The following is a 17,051-nucleotide window of genomic DNA, read 5'->3' on the forward strand; positions in this document are numbered from 1 at the left end:
AGGGGGGGGAGATAAACTTGTTAGTTATCAGATAAACGCAACTTTTGAAGGACTAGTAACATGCGGATTAGGTTCGATTCTTCTAAGTGTTTTTTGACCTTTTTGTTGCATCGATGATTTAAACTAAAATAGACAAGTATCGGGAGAATCATTCATCCTAACGACTACATTTTGCTCGTAAACGAACAGTGAAAATCCTAAAGGGGGTAAGTTTATAAAGAAACTGTAAGACTGCGTCGGTATTAGAAAATAACTTGATTTTATCGACTGATTTGATAGTGCATGTAAATCAATCATCGTAAACAGTTTTTACAGCTGACGTTTTGAGCGATAGCTCATCGTTATTCGCTCTAACGAAGGGTTAGCAATCAAGAGGTCAGCTTTACAAACCATTTACGGCGGCCATCTTACATTATCAACTCAGTTAATAGAACCAAATTATCATGAAAATCAGTCTATTTTCAGGACAAATAATCAGCCTACGTGTAGCCACACAGAAGCGAGAGAACGTGTTACCTCGCCTCCGTTTCACCGTATATAAGAGGTGCAGGGAAACCGGGTTCCAGTCCACAGAATATTACCTGCCTATGAACTCAACACGGCAATTGACTGCCAACCCAGTAATAGCTTTTACAACCGATGGCCAGTTGCATTATTCAAACAAAAATGGATTTTTTACAAATTTGGCTGACTTTTTATTTGCCTTTATTTCAGTAAAGCACAATAAGTTGCAAATGATTCATGGATGCTATCACATTAGACAAGAATCCAGCGCTAAACAAAGTATGTCACCAGAAGGACAGCATAATCAGTCATAATTTATGCGTCCGCCGTACTCTATTCGGAACGCTGCTTTATTCGGCATTTTACAGACCCCACGTTGGCGAAGTAACCTGCCCAGCCCTGATCGAAAATAGCCCGCGTTTACATTCCGTCTTACAACCCGGGATCTCGGGTTGGAGTTTCTCGAGGTTGTGGACGCGCTTGGACTGAGGGAGTTAAGATTTCATCACGGCGACGTGTGGTAAAACGTTAGCGTTTTCTTGAGTTCAAAGTAAAACTGCGACTTAATTGCTGACGAGGTTTCGTTGCTAAGAGGACGTAAAAATCGGTGTTTCACGTTTTAGTTCTGTATGGGACGGCTAGGAAATTTACAAAGTTTTAAAACACACGTGTTTCGCTATTACTTTGCTCATTTGATCTCTTTGATTTATTTTTATTACAGATTAACAGATGTCTTTCTTTACACCCCTTGTCATTTGGGTTGTTTTCCTTTTCATGCAATTCATTGGAAAACTAATATAGAATCTCGAATTAAATCTGAGATTTTAAAAGTTTACATTGGATAAATCAGGCTGAAGAAAGCTCTAGTTGGCCAATTTGCATCAATGGTCTGTATGCCTATGAAGTCATTCTGTAAGGCCGGGCTCTTCATAAGGGCCAATCAAGGTGACTGTAGGGGCCTGCCACTTTAACCTGTAAACACAATAATCAGAACCCTGTGATTAAACGGCGAGGGAGAACAACAGAGTGCATGAATTGAGTCTGATTATTGCGATGGGAGCCAGTGATGAAGCATGAAATATAAAAGACAAAATTTTATGATAATTCGAGTGTACCTTGCACGGGTTGAAGGCTGACATAGTGCACCTCATGAATATGTCCCAGCACAAGAGGTTTGCTTTCGTCAACTGCACAATGTGGCGTAATGATTACATCATTGCTATAGGATAGACTGCTGACCACACGAATGCACGTTTTAAAGTGGTTCGCTGCGGCACACAGAATCACGTGATCACCCCAAGTGCCATCTTGTTCCATGTGTTCAAGGTACTCAGTCCATGTTTGATGTCCATGGACAAAGTGAAACAGATCTGTTCCATCCGGCTGTAAGAAGAATCAGTTAAAGAAGGAAACTTCAAATGATTGTTGATAGAAACTTGAGCGCGTGTAGAGTACGAGTCAGGGAGTAATTTTATCAGAATGGTACTAGACGACCTTTAATTGGAAATTTACTGCATAGTAACAAATTGTGTGCTTGAAACGTCTTTTAAAACGTTCGTGTATATTCCAAAACGCTTTGCAAACAGCAAGAAAACAACAAGAAAGATCCATCATTGAGAGAATGACTAGAATTCTGTCATCTGATGGAGGTTTAAATGGAACTTTTTTTAAACTTGGTCATATTCTAATGACTAAAACTGTGGTGGCTTACTTCTTCGGACAACAAATTAAGTAACATATGAATTTAATTGTAACCAACGTCATTGAGTGTCTTCTTAAATCGCAAATTTAAATCTTTCAAGTTCTCCTTTCCACCAGGGTACAAGCTGGTATAAGAGTTCCTGGTTAAAACGACCATCATTCCACACAGGAATAGTAACAGCACTCCTGGTCACTTCACGTTGTGAACACTGGGATAGGTTCTGGTGGTGTTGGCCAAGTGGCTTATATCATCCCTAAAACCTTTATCATACTCTTAAAATAACAGCACGTGACATACTCTGTTAGACATACTAACATCAACTTACAAGTTTTGGGTCACTCCTGAGGTACTGAACCAAGTTTTGTCTTAATTTGCCATGTGGGATTTTGATTCCCTTAACAATTCCCAGTTGTTCGGACAAGGCATAGAACATGCAATTTCCTAATCCTTTATTGTCGGATACTCTGAAGCCCCTGTCTGATGCAATTTTCCTCAGCCCCAGTAATAGATCCGTTCTGCTCTTGACTTTGCTTGCATCGAGTTGCATCTGCTGAAGTTTCTGGATGATTCGGTCATGAGAACCTAGAAAATAGAACGCTTTTATTAATCTAACTGCATGATAAAAAGCAAAACAATCATCTGCTGGAAAATAACAATTCCTAATCTTTTCAGAGAAACTTTTCGGGTAAAAAGGGAAAGAGCTTCAACCACCAGACCAAAGGAAGCTGTAGCTGTCAACTAAGCTACTTCTTGAGTTCGATTTCTTCCCGTGAATAAATACACTAATAATCAAGAGAGAAGAAACAGAGAAGAGAAATAAACGACGAGGTCTAGACTTTGACATATCTGCGTAACTGGAAAAAGGAATCCTGGAAAAAACTATTGGCTTTTAAAATATACTGATGCATTTCCTCTACCGTATGAATATGTGATTACCTCAATATTGTTTCGAAAGACAACTGTATCATGAATAGAACATAAACTTGTTTTGATAGAAACAGTATTTACACTTTGCTTTTGCTTTGAGAAAAAGCAGAACAACTCCCCATGTCTCCAATTGGATGAAAACTTCAAATGACTCAACGACATAAATAAAACTAAGCCGTCCGTCCGGATCAGAAAATAAAAAAAATCAAATTTGTTTGTATACGTCTTACGTTTGTGACTGAAGAGTGTAGTGATATAAATAAAAACATGTCTCATAGGTAAAGAGTACCTTACTAAGTTTTTACGAAAGATAGCTGGCCTGAAGTCAAAAGTTAGGAAAAAAAATTGCTAAATCTCCTCGTAACCTGTCTGTACTTCTTTGGGATATCAATTATCATGTGTTATTAAATTCTTTTACTCACTTCGAGTCAGTAATGAATCAACTGTTGGTTGTTCAGTTGACGTGTCAATAACTTCGGCCTGCCGAGCTCTGAAACTTGTGTCTCGTCTTTTAGAGGCTAAAAAGATAGAAAGAAGCTTTTATTTCAATAACACAGTAAACAACATAAGGATAAAACGATTGATTACTATTCATGTTCAACATCTCTTTTTATATGAGGTGTTGATGCTTTCCGCCACAGTTAATAAGAGACCGAAGGCCGATTAGCCCCCTAAAATACTTTTTGAAGGATATTTAAAACATTCTCACCATGAACTATGTCCCACATCTTCTCCACAAGACTGTCACACTGCTTCTCCCAGCTAAACTTCTCTTCATATGAACTCCTCAGTTGTTGAAAGTCTCGAAGTCGATCTGATCTCTCCTTCTGTCGGACACCAGCAATTGCCTTTGCCCACTCCTCAGGGTCCTCAGACTCCACCACGAATGATTTACCTGATGGTACAGTGCAGAGTGCTTCACCAAATCCTGAGTTGCCACTGACAAGAATGGGAAGACCAGCAGACAACGCTTCTAAGGCCGTCAAACCAAACCCCTCTGTTCTGGAGGGCATGATGCAGATGTCAACTTCACAAAATAATTTTTTCAATCCCTCCTTGTTTTCCACGAACTTCCTGACGATCAGCTGTTTTTTATCAATTCCACTCTTGAGTAGATTCTTTGCAACCTCATCCTGTTTACCGTTAGGTGCACCCACGAAAATCAGATGGTACGACCTGTCTTTCAGTTCAACTATTGCTCTAGCAGAGATATCGTAGCCCTTCAAGCTGAAGTCCTCTGGGTCACCACGGCCAAACGTCAATACCTTGAACTTGTTACGCTCCTTTGGGGCTTGTTTTACGTCAGAGAACTCACGGAAAATTCCAGGAGTCAGTTCAAGGATGTCGTCCTCACTCTTGCATGAGCAGAGCTGAACGGAGAAAGCGTCTGTTAACTTTGGTCCAACTGCTAGCACAACATCTGCCAACTTACACAACTCTACTTCAGTTAAATTCTTCTCTTCACCTTTGGAAATGGCCTTGGGATAGTTTTTGTGCACTGCAAGTTCTTCAGGCGCAGTGTGCACCACCTGTATCCACTTGCACTGGTGGGATTCTTTAAAGAATTGAGCTTGTTTACCAAGCTTTGCTCCATGACCCAGTACTATGTCAATGTCCAGATCTCTCGGTGGGGCACTCAGCCAGTCAAGGGGGTCGGCATAGCCTGGCCGTTTTTGTGCCTCTCTGAGGGATACATTGTGCATTCGAGCCATTCTCTTCTCTTCTTCAGAACAGGCAAACTGTGGGACAAGGAGAGTAACGTCCACTTCGGGGTGTTTGGCCAACAGAATGGCAAGCTGTCTGTTGATGGTGGACAAGCCTCCCATTGACGAACTCCACTCACTGCCCAGGAGAGTCACCTTTAATGCTGTGGCAGACTTCATTGAATTGATTTCACTTGCTTCATTATGTGATCTAACAGCTACATTTGAAGAGGACAAACCCTGAAGAAAAGAGACCATATAAGATTGTGATAATTACATAAAAAGACTTTGCGTTTGGTCACATAAATTTACATCGATCAGTACTTTACCAAGGAAAAACAAAAGAGTATAAAATTCAAAAATCATTTTATCTTATATCTGACTTATATTTAAAACTGAAGTCAATCTATCAGGGCTCCCTTTCTCAACACTGATAACAGCCTAATTGACATTCACATCAAGTTAGTTAGAGGAGCAAAGCAAACATGAAACTGAGACTACAAATCTTTGCTTTCCAGTCAATTATACCTGGCCTCTTCTTTTCAAGAACCATTTCTTCAATCCACAAACTGGTTCTATCATATCCCAAGGTTTTCGCTTACAGATGTCCGGTTGACCTTCATTTGCATCAATGAGGTGGAGGCAGTCCTTGTGTGTGCAAGTGGTTTTCATGTGGTCTGAGCATGCACGACGCATTTCTTCTGTCCTTCGATGACAGTTAGGACATGCAACACACAGCCTATACTGCAGTCCCCTCAGGTATGGCATTTCTTGTGACAAATTCTTTAGGGTGTCTTCAAGAAATTCACGAACAAGAGTTGCTAGTTGGACGGAGTTCTGTCCTACAACCTGATGACTTTGTGCTTTTTGTCTCAAGATTACCTTCACAAATCCTGTTTTGCATATAAGGACAAAATCATGAATATCTTTTCCAATGATGAACCATGCTCCATTCTGGTACAGGGTGGGTTGATACGTGGCCCATGTCTTTGAACACCAACGAATGGATCGCGAGACAAGCTGCAGGAAAAGACCATGAGGGACAAAGCCATGGACAAAGAGGAGATACAATGGACATGGATCAGTTGATGATGGTTTCATCTCACAGAGTTCATCAGGTGATGACTTCAACTGAGCTGGTACAAAGTACTTCTCCTCATTTGGGGAAACTGAAAACTTAGCGATCAAACCAAATTGCTCCATCATGTCCAGAATGTCTTCTCTAATGATTCCTGGTCCAATAAAGCTGGAGAACACATAATCAACATGTTCCATGCTAAGGATGCCACTTCCTTCAAGCTCCCTCCAGAAATCAGCATATCGAGCATTCTACAAAATATATAAATAACAGGAATTCCAGATAAGAGAGGTCCACTAAATGTTCCCTTTGAATGTTTCCAACATGTATGTACAAGATTTACAAAATCAGTGTATCAAAATGGTTGGAAATGACACTCTTAATGTGCAATTTTGTGTCTTAGGCTCCTCAGAAGTGATTATTAATTGTTATTCACCACTGCAGAAGCCATTTAGCACAAGCAAAAAGAACTGTTCCCTTGTGTGACTACAATTACTGTTAGTGGTGGCAAGTTAATGCAAGTCTCTTGTAAAGTAAAAAGGCTAAATCAGCTTATGACCTGAAAAGCTGCAAAAGGTACATGAAATAACTTGAGGTCCAACAATTGTAAAGATCAAAGAGTTACAGCTGTTGCATTAGTTGCTGATTTATTGAAAAAGAGTATCACTCTCATTTTCTGTTGGTCTAAATTATTAAACATTTTCTAAGTTAGGTCTTTTCAAAAATGAAATTTTTCTCCTACCTGTTTATTGAAAGGTGAAATGGTTATCAGCTGTTTGAACAGATCAATCAACCACTGAGCCTTCAGTACAACTGTACTGCGGTGCTTGATTATCATCCCCAGACCATGGTAAAAACTGATCATGGACTCAAACTCTTTTGCATCTTCCATGAAACAATCTTTCTTTGCATAATGTTCAAGTTGTCGCAGATTTCTGTGATAAATCTGTTCAGCCACCAAAGCTTCAATCACCTTTTCAAACAAAAACCATCTAGAAGGCAACAGAATAATTAAAATGTTTTAGTGTTTAAAATTGGATATTAACTTCAGACAGACATGTGCTTATTCGTAGTCTTCCAGTAATTCATCTATTTCCTTGGCCTAGCTTTCTCCACACATTAGGAGAATTCAAACATGGTTATATTTTTCACATAAACAATCTCAATTCAAAGAGCTGTGCCTTCTCAAATATCCAACAGACATTCACACCTTTTTAAAAACACAATATTGTCACAATGTCATGAATTGGAGTTTTATTTGCTGGCACTTATATGACTGCTGTGTATTTGTACAGTCTTATGTTTTAAGAATTTTGATGAACTTCAAACTGGGGTAGGTATGATATCTTTGTGTTCATATACATTTATATGCATATACAGTGATGCTAAAAACACCGACTGCTCTTAAAAAAACCTTTTCATAACCGCTTGAATACATGAATAACATTGATCCCAAAGTCCATGAATTGAGGTTTGCCAGATAAAATATTACTTTTGTTTACCTGATAGGTATTTTCTCCCCCATATAAGGCTCCTGCCTCAACACCTCCAGGATTTTGTTCCGCAATTCTTTTATTCCATCTGCTTTTCCTTCTTCCTTTGCTGGATATGTTTAGAAAATGAATGCAAAACATAATGTAACACAGAAACATGTGTTTACAATGAGAATAGTTTGTATCATACATTTGTGATTGCTGATATTTCATTGCTGACAACATAGCTAAGATGATAAACTCTTCAACTCCCCGAATCATCTTCTGTTCCATATTTCAAACTCTGAAATTAATGGATCTGTCAACAAAATTGTATATGGCCTAGTATGGTGATGCTGGTACATAAAGTAACTGAAAGCTAAGAAGACTGCAGCTAATAAAAAATTAAAGAACTCTAACTTAAGTTTGCACTATAAGCCTGAAGTCATTCAACCAAGACAGTATCCTTCCCTTAATTACCACTCTCTCTTAAACATTCTGCATTTCTACCAACCTTTTAAAATTATGACACACAACACAACTGCTGAATGACATGTAAATGTAAGTCAAATAATAATTATTGCATGCTCAATGCTTGCCAACAATCTACATCAATCCATAAACATTGATATCAATTTACCACAACAAAATAGCTTTCCAGTTGCTGAGAATTTGTGATAATTGTTAAGCCTGCTAAATAGACAGGGTAGATGAACTGACATTAAGAAACAATAGCTTTTTCATAAGAGTTCCTGCTCCTTCTCCTTCTCCAAATATGTAAACAAAGATCAGGTGCACTGTTCTGATCAAACAAGATTGATGGCAGTATCATAGTCAAATGAATGGCTTCATTGGCTCTTGATGCTCTACGTTTCTACAACTGGATATTTTAACTCGTTTGTCCAAGAATGGGACAATTACTCACTTTCTATGATCATGGAAAAGATAAAACCAAAATAAGATATGGTCATCCTGCATTTCAAGAACTGGCAAGTATCAACCAAACGTGGGATTGATACTTCAAACTGCTCATAACAGAATGGTAAACAAACGGTTTAGTTGAGCAGATAGATTTTTTTTTAAAACAGACAACTGAAGGAAACTGTTTAAACGTTTTTGCTACATTTTTTTAGACGGACACAAAATTTCTTAAACGGACGCAAAATTTCTTAAATGGACTAGCACAGTGCTTAAATGTTTTAGCAAAAGAGTTAGACAGATGCAAATTTTTTAAATGGATGAGCAAATTGTTTAAACACTTTCATGAACCATTTAAATGGATTTAAGCAGATAGTAAACGGTTTTGCAGTTTAAATGAAAAGCATTAATGTCCATTTTCCCATGGAGAGTCAGAAATGGGTCTTTGATTAAACAAAAAAATGGTCACAAATTAAGTGTTCCAAGAATTGATGCAAAGACAAGCTAGTAACCAATTATAAAACCATCAATTACTGCAAGTAACACATTGTCAAGGATACAATATGACATCAAATATCTCACCTGTTTTATGTTTTCCTCTTTGCTTTTGAATCTTCTGGATAAATTTCTTGATCAAGTTTGGCCTCTGAGTGTTGTCAATGCAGAATAAGGGTTTGACCACATGCTTCTCATATTCCATACCAGAAATTCTCTCCTGTATTTGTTTCTTTATTACTGCTATGTCTTCAACTGGTTTGTCAGCATGTGTTCCAACAATAAACACTGGGGGACGGAGGTAGGGCAGCTTATGTTGTGCATCATCATCTGGGTCATCAGTTGCCAGGGCAACACTGTGTACTGTAGCCAGCCATGACAGCAAATTCTCCATGTTTGTTTCATTGTTAGGGTTTTCCAATTTCACATCATTACTACCTTGTCTCATGCAGGGCTCAGCTGTAGCATCCAAAGGCTTGCTGAGATTGTGCACCAATATGTACAGTGCTCGCTGTGATAAGAAGATAGGATGGCTGGCATAGTACAGGTGCTGCCCTGCAAAGTCCCATAAATCCATTGTGTAATAGGATTCTTCTTGGAATAAACCACTTTTGATGTCTTTGCCTTTGAGATACTCCAACCACTGATGAACATGCTTCTCAGTATCAGGGGGTTGAGCAACATCAATAATTACCTCGGGCTCCTCTAAAATGCAGTCCATTGAGTGTTCAATGCTAATGTTGTCCATAGCATCTATTGATGGGTAATCTCCTTTATCATCAACCTAAGTAAAGTATCATATAAGGGGAAATTATTTACTCTCAGTACCACACTGATTCAGTCTCACCAGCAAACTCATTACACATCTCAAATAACTGTGCCAAAGTTTGATGTAAATTAGATAAAATGAGAGTACATGTACTGGGAGAGAAATTATTGTTTAGACTTCAAGCAGTTCCCTGTTTTTTGGCTAAGACCACTGCAAAGTAAAAAAAAATCAGTTAAAAAAATTGAACAATTTTAATTTTTGCTTCACTTTAAGGCTCACATAATCTTCATTTGACATTAAATATTTAAAACTATACTGTCATAAAAAGGTGCCTTAAACATGTGTGTGAAGAACATTTTTAAAATTCTGATATTACCTTTCTTTTGCCATGTTTGTAACTACCTAAAGATCCCTTTTCAAAATCTGCAGGTGATATGTGGGCTGAATCTTTTTCAAAATCTTCTTTTGAACTTTTATCTGAGTCTTTTTGTCTCAGCTTTTCTTGCTGCATAGACATTTTTCTAGCATGATGATCTTCTTGTGTAAAAAGTTTCTCTGCAACAATCTTTGCCACATCTTTAGAACATTCCAATAGTCCTGGTTTATTCTCACCAATGGACTGCCAGTTCCTTGCAGCTTGGTCAACATCAATTTCACACTTTGAAGGATCCACTTCAATCCCCTCAGTGCTCTGTTCTCCAGAGTCAAATGGAAGGCCTAGCAGACTCTTCTTTAAACTGGTTTTACCAGCTCGATCCTGACCAATGAGTAATATTCTGCCACGGTAAACCATGACATATCCATCTTGCAAAGCCCTTTCATAAGCCAGCTGTGCTTTAAGTCTCTCTCTCATTGGGCCTAATAAGAAAGAGTTTTAACAACACAAAGAAAAAGGTAGTTTGCGCATTGATAAATTTCTAAAAATTAATTGAAAAAGAAAGCAAACTAAAGGTAAAGGTTGACAAATCAACAACTATAAATGCCTAACATGAATAATGTTGGAGTTAAAGGCTGGTATATATAAACTTAACCATCAAAATTGTTTATTTTTTTCTGATCTTAATGCATTTATTCCACTATTACATAAAAGTTACACATAATAATTCTTCTGGCATAAAATGTAGTGATGAGTTTGAGAACATGCACACCAAAACTAAACTGAACCACTTGTGACTGATCACACAAGAGAGAGGCAAGGACTTCAATCAATTCTGCGGAGTAGTGAGGAGTCAATAATCAATTAATTGATTGTGTACGAAAAAAAAAGCACATACATGTATTTCCAAAGGGTAACAATTGTAAGTTTAAAAATAATTACACAAAAAACACCTGCAGTGTAAATTCTATGGAAATAATAATCAGGATTCAGTCATGCTAATAACAAATTCAAGCTATATGCCTATAACTTAATTCACAAAATTTAATCACATTAGTTTATGAATTGTGTTTGATAAGCCACAAGTTACTAAATTTTTAAACACTTCAAATTAACCAAATGGAAAGCAAAAATAAAATTAAAAAATTCCTAACAGTGAATTAACTTGGGATACATTTTATCATTTCGTAATTCCATTCCAATAGAAAGAAAACTCAAAACAGTAATTCCTAACTGCGTAGAATCATTTGTAACAACATTTACTCTCTTGATTCCACATCAAATCATATTTCCTTATTGATGAACTTAAATTTCAATGTGAGCCAAATTGTTAAAATAAAGCTTTTCAATATTAGAACAAAAACTTCCATTACAAATGTCATGTATTTCTCAAGTGATGCCAACTTTGTTACCACACAAAAACTGTGACAGTAATTACAGTTTAACTATCGCCAGCTACCTGTAATAATCAGTAACAAGCAGAATAACCACTTGCAAGTCAATCATTAGAACCAATTTAGTAAATGCACGTCACAACAATAATGTGAACAGAAATTTCCTTTACTCACCTTGGAGATCTGAATATACTCGTTCAATTATTCCTTTATCTTCTAGCTCCGTAACACTTCTCATTCCTTCAACTGTAAAAGGATTCCCATTCACATACAACGATTGGAGTTTCTTCAGCTGTTTTATGGCTGGATTTAACACAGTCAACTGGTTGTAACTCAGACCCAGTCCCTCCAGTGCCACCATCTCACCAATAGCATCAGAGATGGTGGTTAGTTTGTTATGTGAGATGTCCAGCTCTTTGAGTATCTTCAGCTGTGTTGTAGCTGGACTCAACACAGTCAACTGGTTGTAACTCAGATCCAGTCCCTCCAGTGCCACCATCTCACCAATAGCATCAGAGATGGTGGTTAGTTTGTTATGTGAGATGTTCAGCCATTCGAGTTTCTTCAGCTGTTTTATAGCTGGACTCAACACAGTCAACTTGTTGTAACTCAGATCCAGTCTCTCCAGTGCCACCATCTCACCAATAGCATCAGAGATGGTGGTTAGTTTGTTATGTGAGATGTTCAGCCGTTCGAGTTTCTTCAGCTGTTTTATAGCTGGACTCAACACAGTCAACCGGTTGTACCTCAGATCCAGTCCCCACAGTTCCACCATCTCACCAATAGCATCAGAGATGGTGGTTAGTTTGTTAAATGAGATGTACAGCCATCTGAGTTTCTTCAGCTGTGTCAAACTTGCGGGGAATATGGACAGCTCGTTTCTGCTTACATCAAGTAGCGTAATATTATTTAGTTTTCCAACATTTTCAGGTATTGTTTTAAGTTTATTCCATGACAGGTCAAGTTCGTCAAGCTCAGTTAATTCCTGCACCGCTTCAGGCAATTCAAGCAATTCCAACCGTGACAGTTTTAATTCCTTTCTTCCGTAATAATTTGTTACAATCTTACTTCTCAGCTTTTCTTTAGAAATATGGGAATCCATGTCTTAGTAATGTAACTGTCAGAACGAAAAAAACAAGTTGTCATTAAAGGTGAGTAACTTGAACTAACTTTCTTGTGGCATTTATAATAACAATCGAACCAAAAATGGCAAAAATGAGGTTTATAATTTAACATCTACTGAACCAAGGTAATGATTTATTCCTCGTAATACATTATCTTTGGAAACCATCCACCCTTCAGTGTTCTTTTAAACATTTTGAGTAAAGGACCGGATGCTTATGCGTAAAGGGTTTGAGTTATTTATTTTCATTAGAAACATTTCAACTTAAATCTAATTGTATAATTTTTGTGTTCATCAACAATTGCTTGAGTTATAAATGTTAACAAAAAGGCAATTATGAACAAGAAAGATATTTGAATTTAAATACACTGAGTTTTCCAAGCTGTTTTTCCAAAAACATACGAATTGCTACTTCCATTTCAAAATTAATATCCAACAGGAAAGAAATAACTAGGGCAAATCTATGGTTGGTTTTGTTTTCATGTGATAACCTAAGACAGTTGTAAATAAACCAAAGCATGAATGATTTCTAAGCTGTTGATATCAGACCAAGTTGCTAATTTTCAGACCTGTTGTTTGATTTTATCCTCTGTAAGCTATTTTTACTTGCAATTAACAGAGTGAATTCATCAGAATATGATCCTAGTCATTTAATAAAGACTGATTGGATAAGTCCTTCTCACTGACATATTCACTGTTTTGATACAAAAATAATCAGAATGAGAGCTCTTTGTTTTGTTTGCTTTTTTTTTTTTACAGAGTTTGTCTAGCAGCATGATGGTTTTAAGATTACAATTTTCAATTGAAGACATGTTTTGCATGAAATATCATCCAAATCACCCATAGTTGCTGTACTCATTATGTTATGTATTGAATGTTGTTGATGAAATAAAAAAATAACAAAGAGTAGAGAAAACTGGTTTTATTCTCTTATTCATGTTTATCAATAAAAGCTTAACTAAGAAGGGAATGTGAAAAGAAAAAGTATATATCAATTAACTGAGGATAGTGATAAAGAACTCAATTGGTACTAAGCAGAAAAATGAGGAATTGAAAAAAGTGTCCATAATTAGAACTGGCCACTTATGAGAGTGTCCATTAGCAGAGAGTTGACTTTAAAATAAATTAAGATCATTCATTAATTAACAAATGTATCAAGGACTGTCTCCAAAACTTTAAAAATTGTGCCTGGCTTCTTGAATATTTAATTTTCAGCAAAATGAATTCAAGCTAAAAATTTTACAACTGCAATCATTAACCAACATCAAAACTCATGTATAACATATTTATTTAACCCTTCACCTTGCATGAGTGACCAATACAGGAATTCTCCTCACAAAATATCAACACAACATCAAGCAGATATTGTAAGTGATATGAACAAAGGAAAATATCAGTTAGAGGATTATTAGTTGATCCAATACCAAATTCTCCAAACTTACATCATAAGAATGGTATGGCAAACAGTAAGGAGAATTACTAAAGAGATCTTAGGAGTGAAAGGGTCAAGGGAATGAGAGTGTTTACCTAAGAACAAATTGATTCATGGCCCCAAATGTGCACTGAATGCATTTGTTGCTTTTTCAAACAAACAAGTAATGGTTAAAAAAAACTCAGGGTTGACTTGCAAAAAAAAAAATCAACAATTTTAAAAACCATGGATCTTTAATATAGGCTACCCTGTCTCAGTGCAATAAAAAAATCCTTACTTCCTTTTCAGGGCTCAATAATTTGCAAATATCAGAATTAAAAAATGTTGAGGAGGAAAAACTTTTATCTGAAAATATAACTTTTCATCTGTTAATCAAAACTATAACAAAATTCTTCAACATGATTGGTTATCACCAGCCCAATTTGAGCACTTATAGTACAGTGTAGGTGTCATACTTGTAATTAGACAGTGTAATAGAACAGTTAAAGGGACAATTAACGTGTCATGCCTGTGGAAGTGGAAAGAACACATCATGTGCACACACTGTTGTCCTGGATTTTGCCGAGTTAATTGTTGTTGTGGATTTTTTTTTATGAAAATGTATAAATGTAGTTTCTTTCTCCAATTTTGTTATATTGTGATTAATTGATAACAGTCATCTTATTTGTTAATCAAGAATATTATTACAAACAGAATTGGACAACAGGAAGTTTGCTGAACAACCATGGCAGAAACATGGATGACCATGGTCTATCCATGGTCTTGACGCCGGAGTAATAAGCGATTATTGAATGAGGTTGAGCATGATGTCAAAAGCTGAATGAAATAATTGTTTTATTATAATTTTTTAGGCATTCAGCTATTTTTAGCATCTCTCTAGGTTTGCAAAAGGTTGAGAACACTAAACTCTAAGGTCTTGGAAACTAGGCAGACATTGATCTCAAGAAGATAAATGCAGTATAAGCCTCAGATATTGCATTTTATCATGTCAACTTCACACACTGTTCTACATGTACATTGATTGACTGCTCATGACCAATCAGCTTTTTCATTGTAAATCTTGTGTATAATGATCAGAATTATTGAATATGTGAAGGAAATTTTTGTTCTTTTTGTAAACAAGAGACAACTGGCCATTTAATACTGGAATTGAAATTTTTTGGCTTGAAATGCACATTACAAGTATGATGTGGTTACTTATACATATTAATGAGAAAGATTCTTGATTAATCACAAAGAACTGAGTTTAAAGGTCTCTAAGAATTTGAATTGTATCTTTTCATTGCCAGTGGTTCCCCTATACCCCTTTGTAAAACTCAGTCACATAAAAATATTTGGCCTTTTCACATATCACGGATAATATCAAAGTTTCTTCACGTTCATGCCTTTGAGACATTTCACATGAAAGTAAGAGACCAAATTCCCTAACAAAATTTTTAATTTTCCTAGTCTTGAACAGTCTTAAGTGACAAATGATGACAGAATGTCTTGTATTAGTTGTTCAAGGAACATTAGAGGTCTGTTTTATGACTTCTATTGATCCATGTAAAGTTCATGTCCTGTCATAACCCTGGTCAAAACTTAACCACTACTGTTCGAGAATAATACATTTTTAAAACCATCAAAAAGCTGGGAATTCATCGCGCAAAACAAAATGGTTCACGAATCACGTTTAATTCAGTTCTTCATCCACGGGTCACGTTTAAATAAAAAATTACTCCACGTGGACCTAAAAAGATCTTATTATCTTTAATCACGATTCAAGAAAAGGAAAAAATTCAATTCACGATTCACGAGGAAAAAAAATAGCTCAGTCGCGTTTCACATAAAGAGTATACGGGACCCTCTTGTCAATCACTGAAGCAGACAGCGAGCAAGTTTAATTTATTTTATCAAATACCTGACATACCTGCATTTAGATCAAAGCAATCAAGCATCAATTTGGTTTCTTAACAGATTCAAGAGAATTTGAGTTCGTTTCTAACTTCTGTCTGATGAAATGAAGTACACTCTATGGAATTAAGCGAGTATTTTGTCATCAGTTCAAACACTTCCATTGCTTAACGCGAAAAAATGAAAACTGAACAACTACCAGACAGAAGGATTAATGATCAGAGCTGATTGTCTTCAAGACGATCAGAAACAGTTTGTCCCTTTATTCTCTCCATTCCTAAGAGAATCTTCGATCAAAACTTCCCGTTAAGGCCATCTTAACTGACAATCACTGGTTTCCTTTTCCCTGTTGCTGAGAGTGTGTAACTTTAACTCGTCTCATGCAGAAGGCCGACTGAAGGCGCCTTTGTTTTACTTTATCAAAATCGTTATGTCTTCGTGCTTTGCATTTGACGAGTGTCGCTAAAGTTGAAATTATAATAGATCAAAAACCCACGCACTCAAAATACTAAGGGAAACCAGCGAATACTGGAGATATCAGAAAGTTTGTGTGAACTGACAGAAATGGCGGCAGAAGCACTTCAGGGGAAATGACTTTAGTTCGATCGAGCGGAGAGTGTGAGTTCTTGGCAGAATTATCTTTGCTCGCGTCGCAGAAGTCTGGCGAGACTACACTTTACAAGTGAGCTAAATTCTTATCTATATGGAACATAATTCTTACCTCTCAGCAGTGTGAACAAATCCTGCAGTGAACAAACGAAAATCCAAATACAGATCGCTGACAATCTAACGCCTCTGCTCAAGTGGACACTCCTTAATTCACACAACTGATTTAACCTCCTCCACAAAATATTTCAGGCTTCTCAAACGTCACGCGACCAACGGCTTGTTTACATTCAGCTACCGTGCCGAAAATAGCACGGTAAATAAATTATGACTGATTATGCAATTGAAGCCATGTGATTACTCATTATTTGTCACGCAAGGTACGGCTTCGTTGAATAGTGCTCTCGCTGTAGACGCTGTCCTTCCGTTGACATACTTTGTTTGGTGCTGGATTCTTATGTAATCTTTAGGCTACCAATTAAAAAAAAAGGCAAAACAGCCTAAAAGCTTACATCCCGAAGTGTTGCGTAAATTGAGTATTTCGACAACAACAAGGTCCTAAAATGAAAGTGTTATTTATTGTAACAAATGGCTTTTTAGTGAAATCGAAATAAGCTTTCAAGGGAGAGTTAATACAAATATGAGGAAAACAACGTAGT

The 17,051-nt window shown here is 36.8% G+C and overlaps 2 protein-coding genes across 7 annotated transcripts in view; one reads left to right on the top strand and one right to left on the bottom strand.

Annotated features, from left to right (window-relative positions):
- The window catches only part of LOC113683152 (uncharacterized), a 230,415-nt gene that overhangs the window by 44,785 nt on the left and 168,579 nt on the right, over positions 1–17,051 (top strand). The window lies entirely within an intron of this gene.
- On the bottom strand, positions 1,196–16,693 carry LOC149051932 (uncharacterized). Of its 2 annotated transcripts, XM_089196831.1 has the most exons (12): positions 16,508–16,693; positions 11,513–12,455; positions 9,945–10,426; positions 8,887–9,583; positions 7,417–7,516; positions 6,657–6,906; positions 5,365–6,165; positions 3,843–5,076; positions 3,556–3,651; positions 2,532–2,788; positions 1,620–1,887; positions 1,196–1,476 (listed from the first exon to the last, which is right to left on the bottom strand). In XM_089196831.1, the coding sequence occupies exons 2-12, from the start codon at positions 12,438–12,440 to the stop codon at positions 1,472–1,474; spliced, it is 5,118 nt and encodes a 1,705-aa protein (XP_089052957.1). In that variant the 5' UTR covers positions 12,441–12,455; positions 16,508–16,693; the 3' UTR covers positions 1,196–1,471. The 2 variants fall into 2 exon arrangements, with proteins under 2 accessions (XP_089052957.1, XP_089052991.1); XM_089196865.1 differs by lacking the exons at positions 1,196–1,476; positions 1,620–1,887; positions 2,532–2,788; positions 3,556–3,651 and having other exon boundaries at positions 3,805–5,076.

This window comes from Pocillopora damicornis, chromosome 1, assembly GCF_964200805.1.
Source record: "Pocillopora damicornis chromosome 1, jaPocDami1.2, whole genome shotgun sequence".
Taxonomy (NCBI): Eukaryota; Metazoa; Cnidaria; class Anthozoa; order Scleractinia; family Pocilloporidae; genus Pocillopora; species Pocillopora damicornis.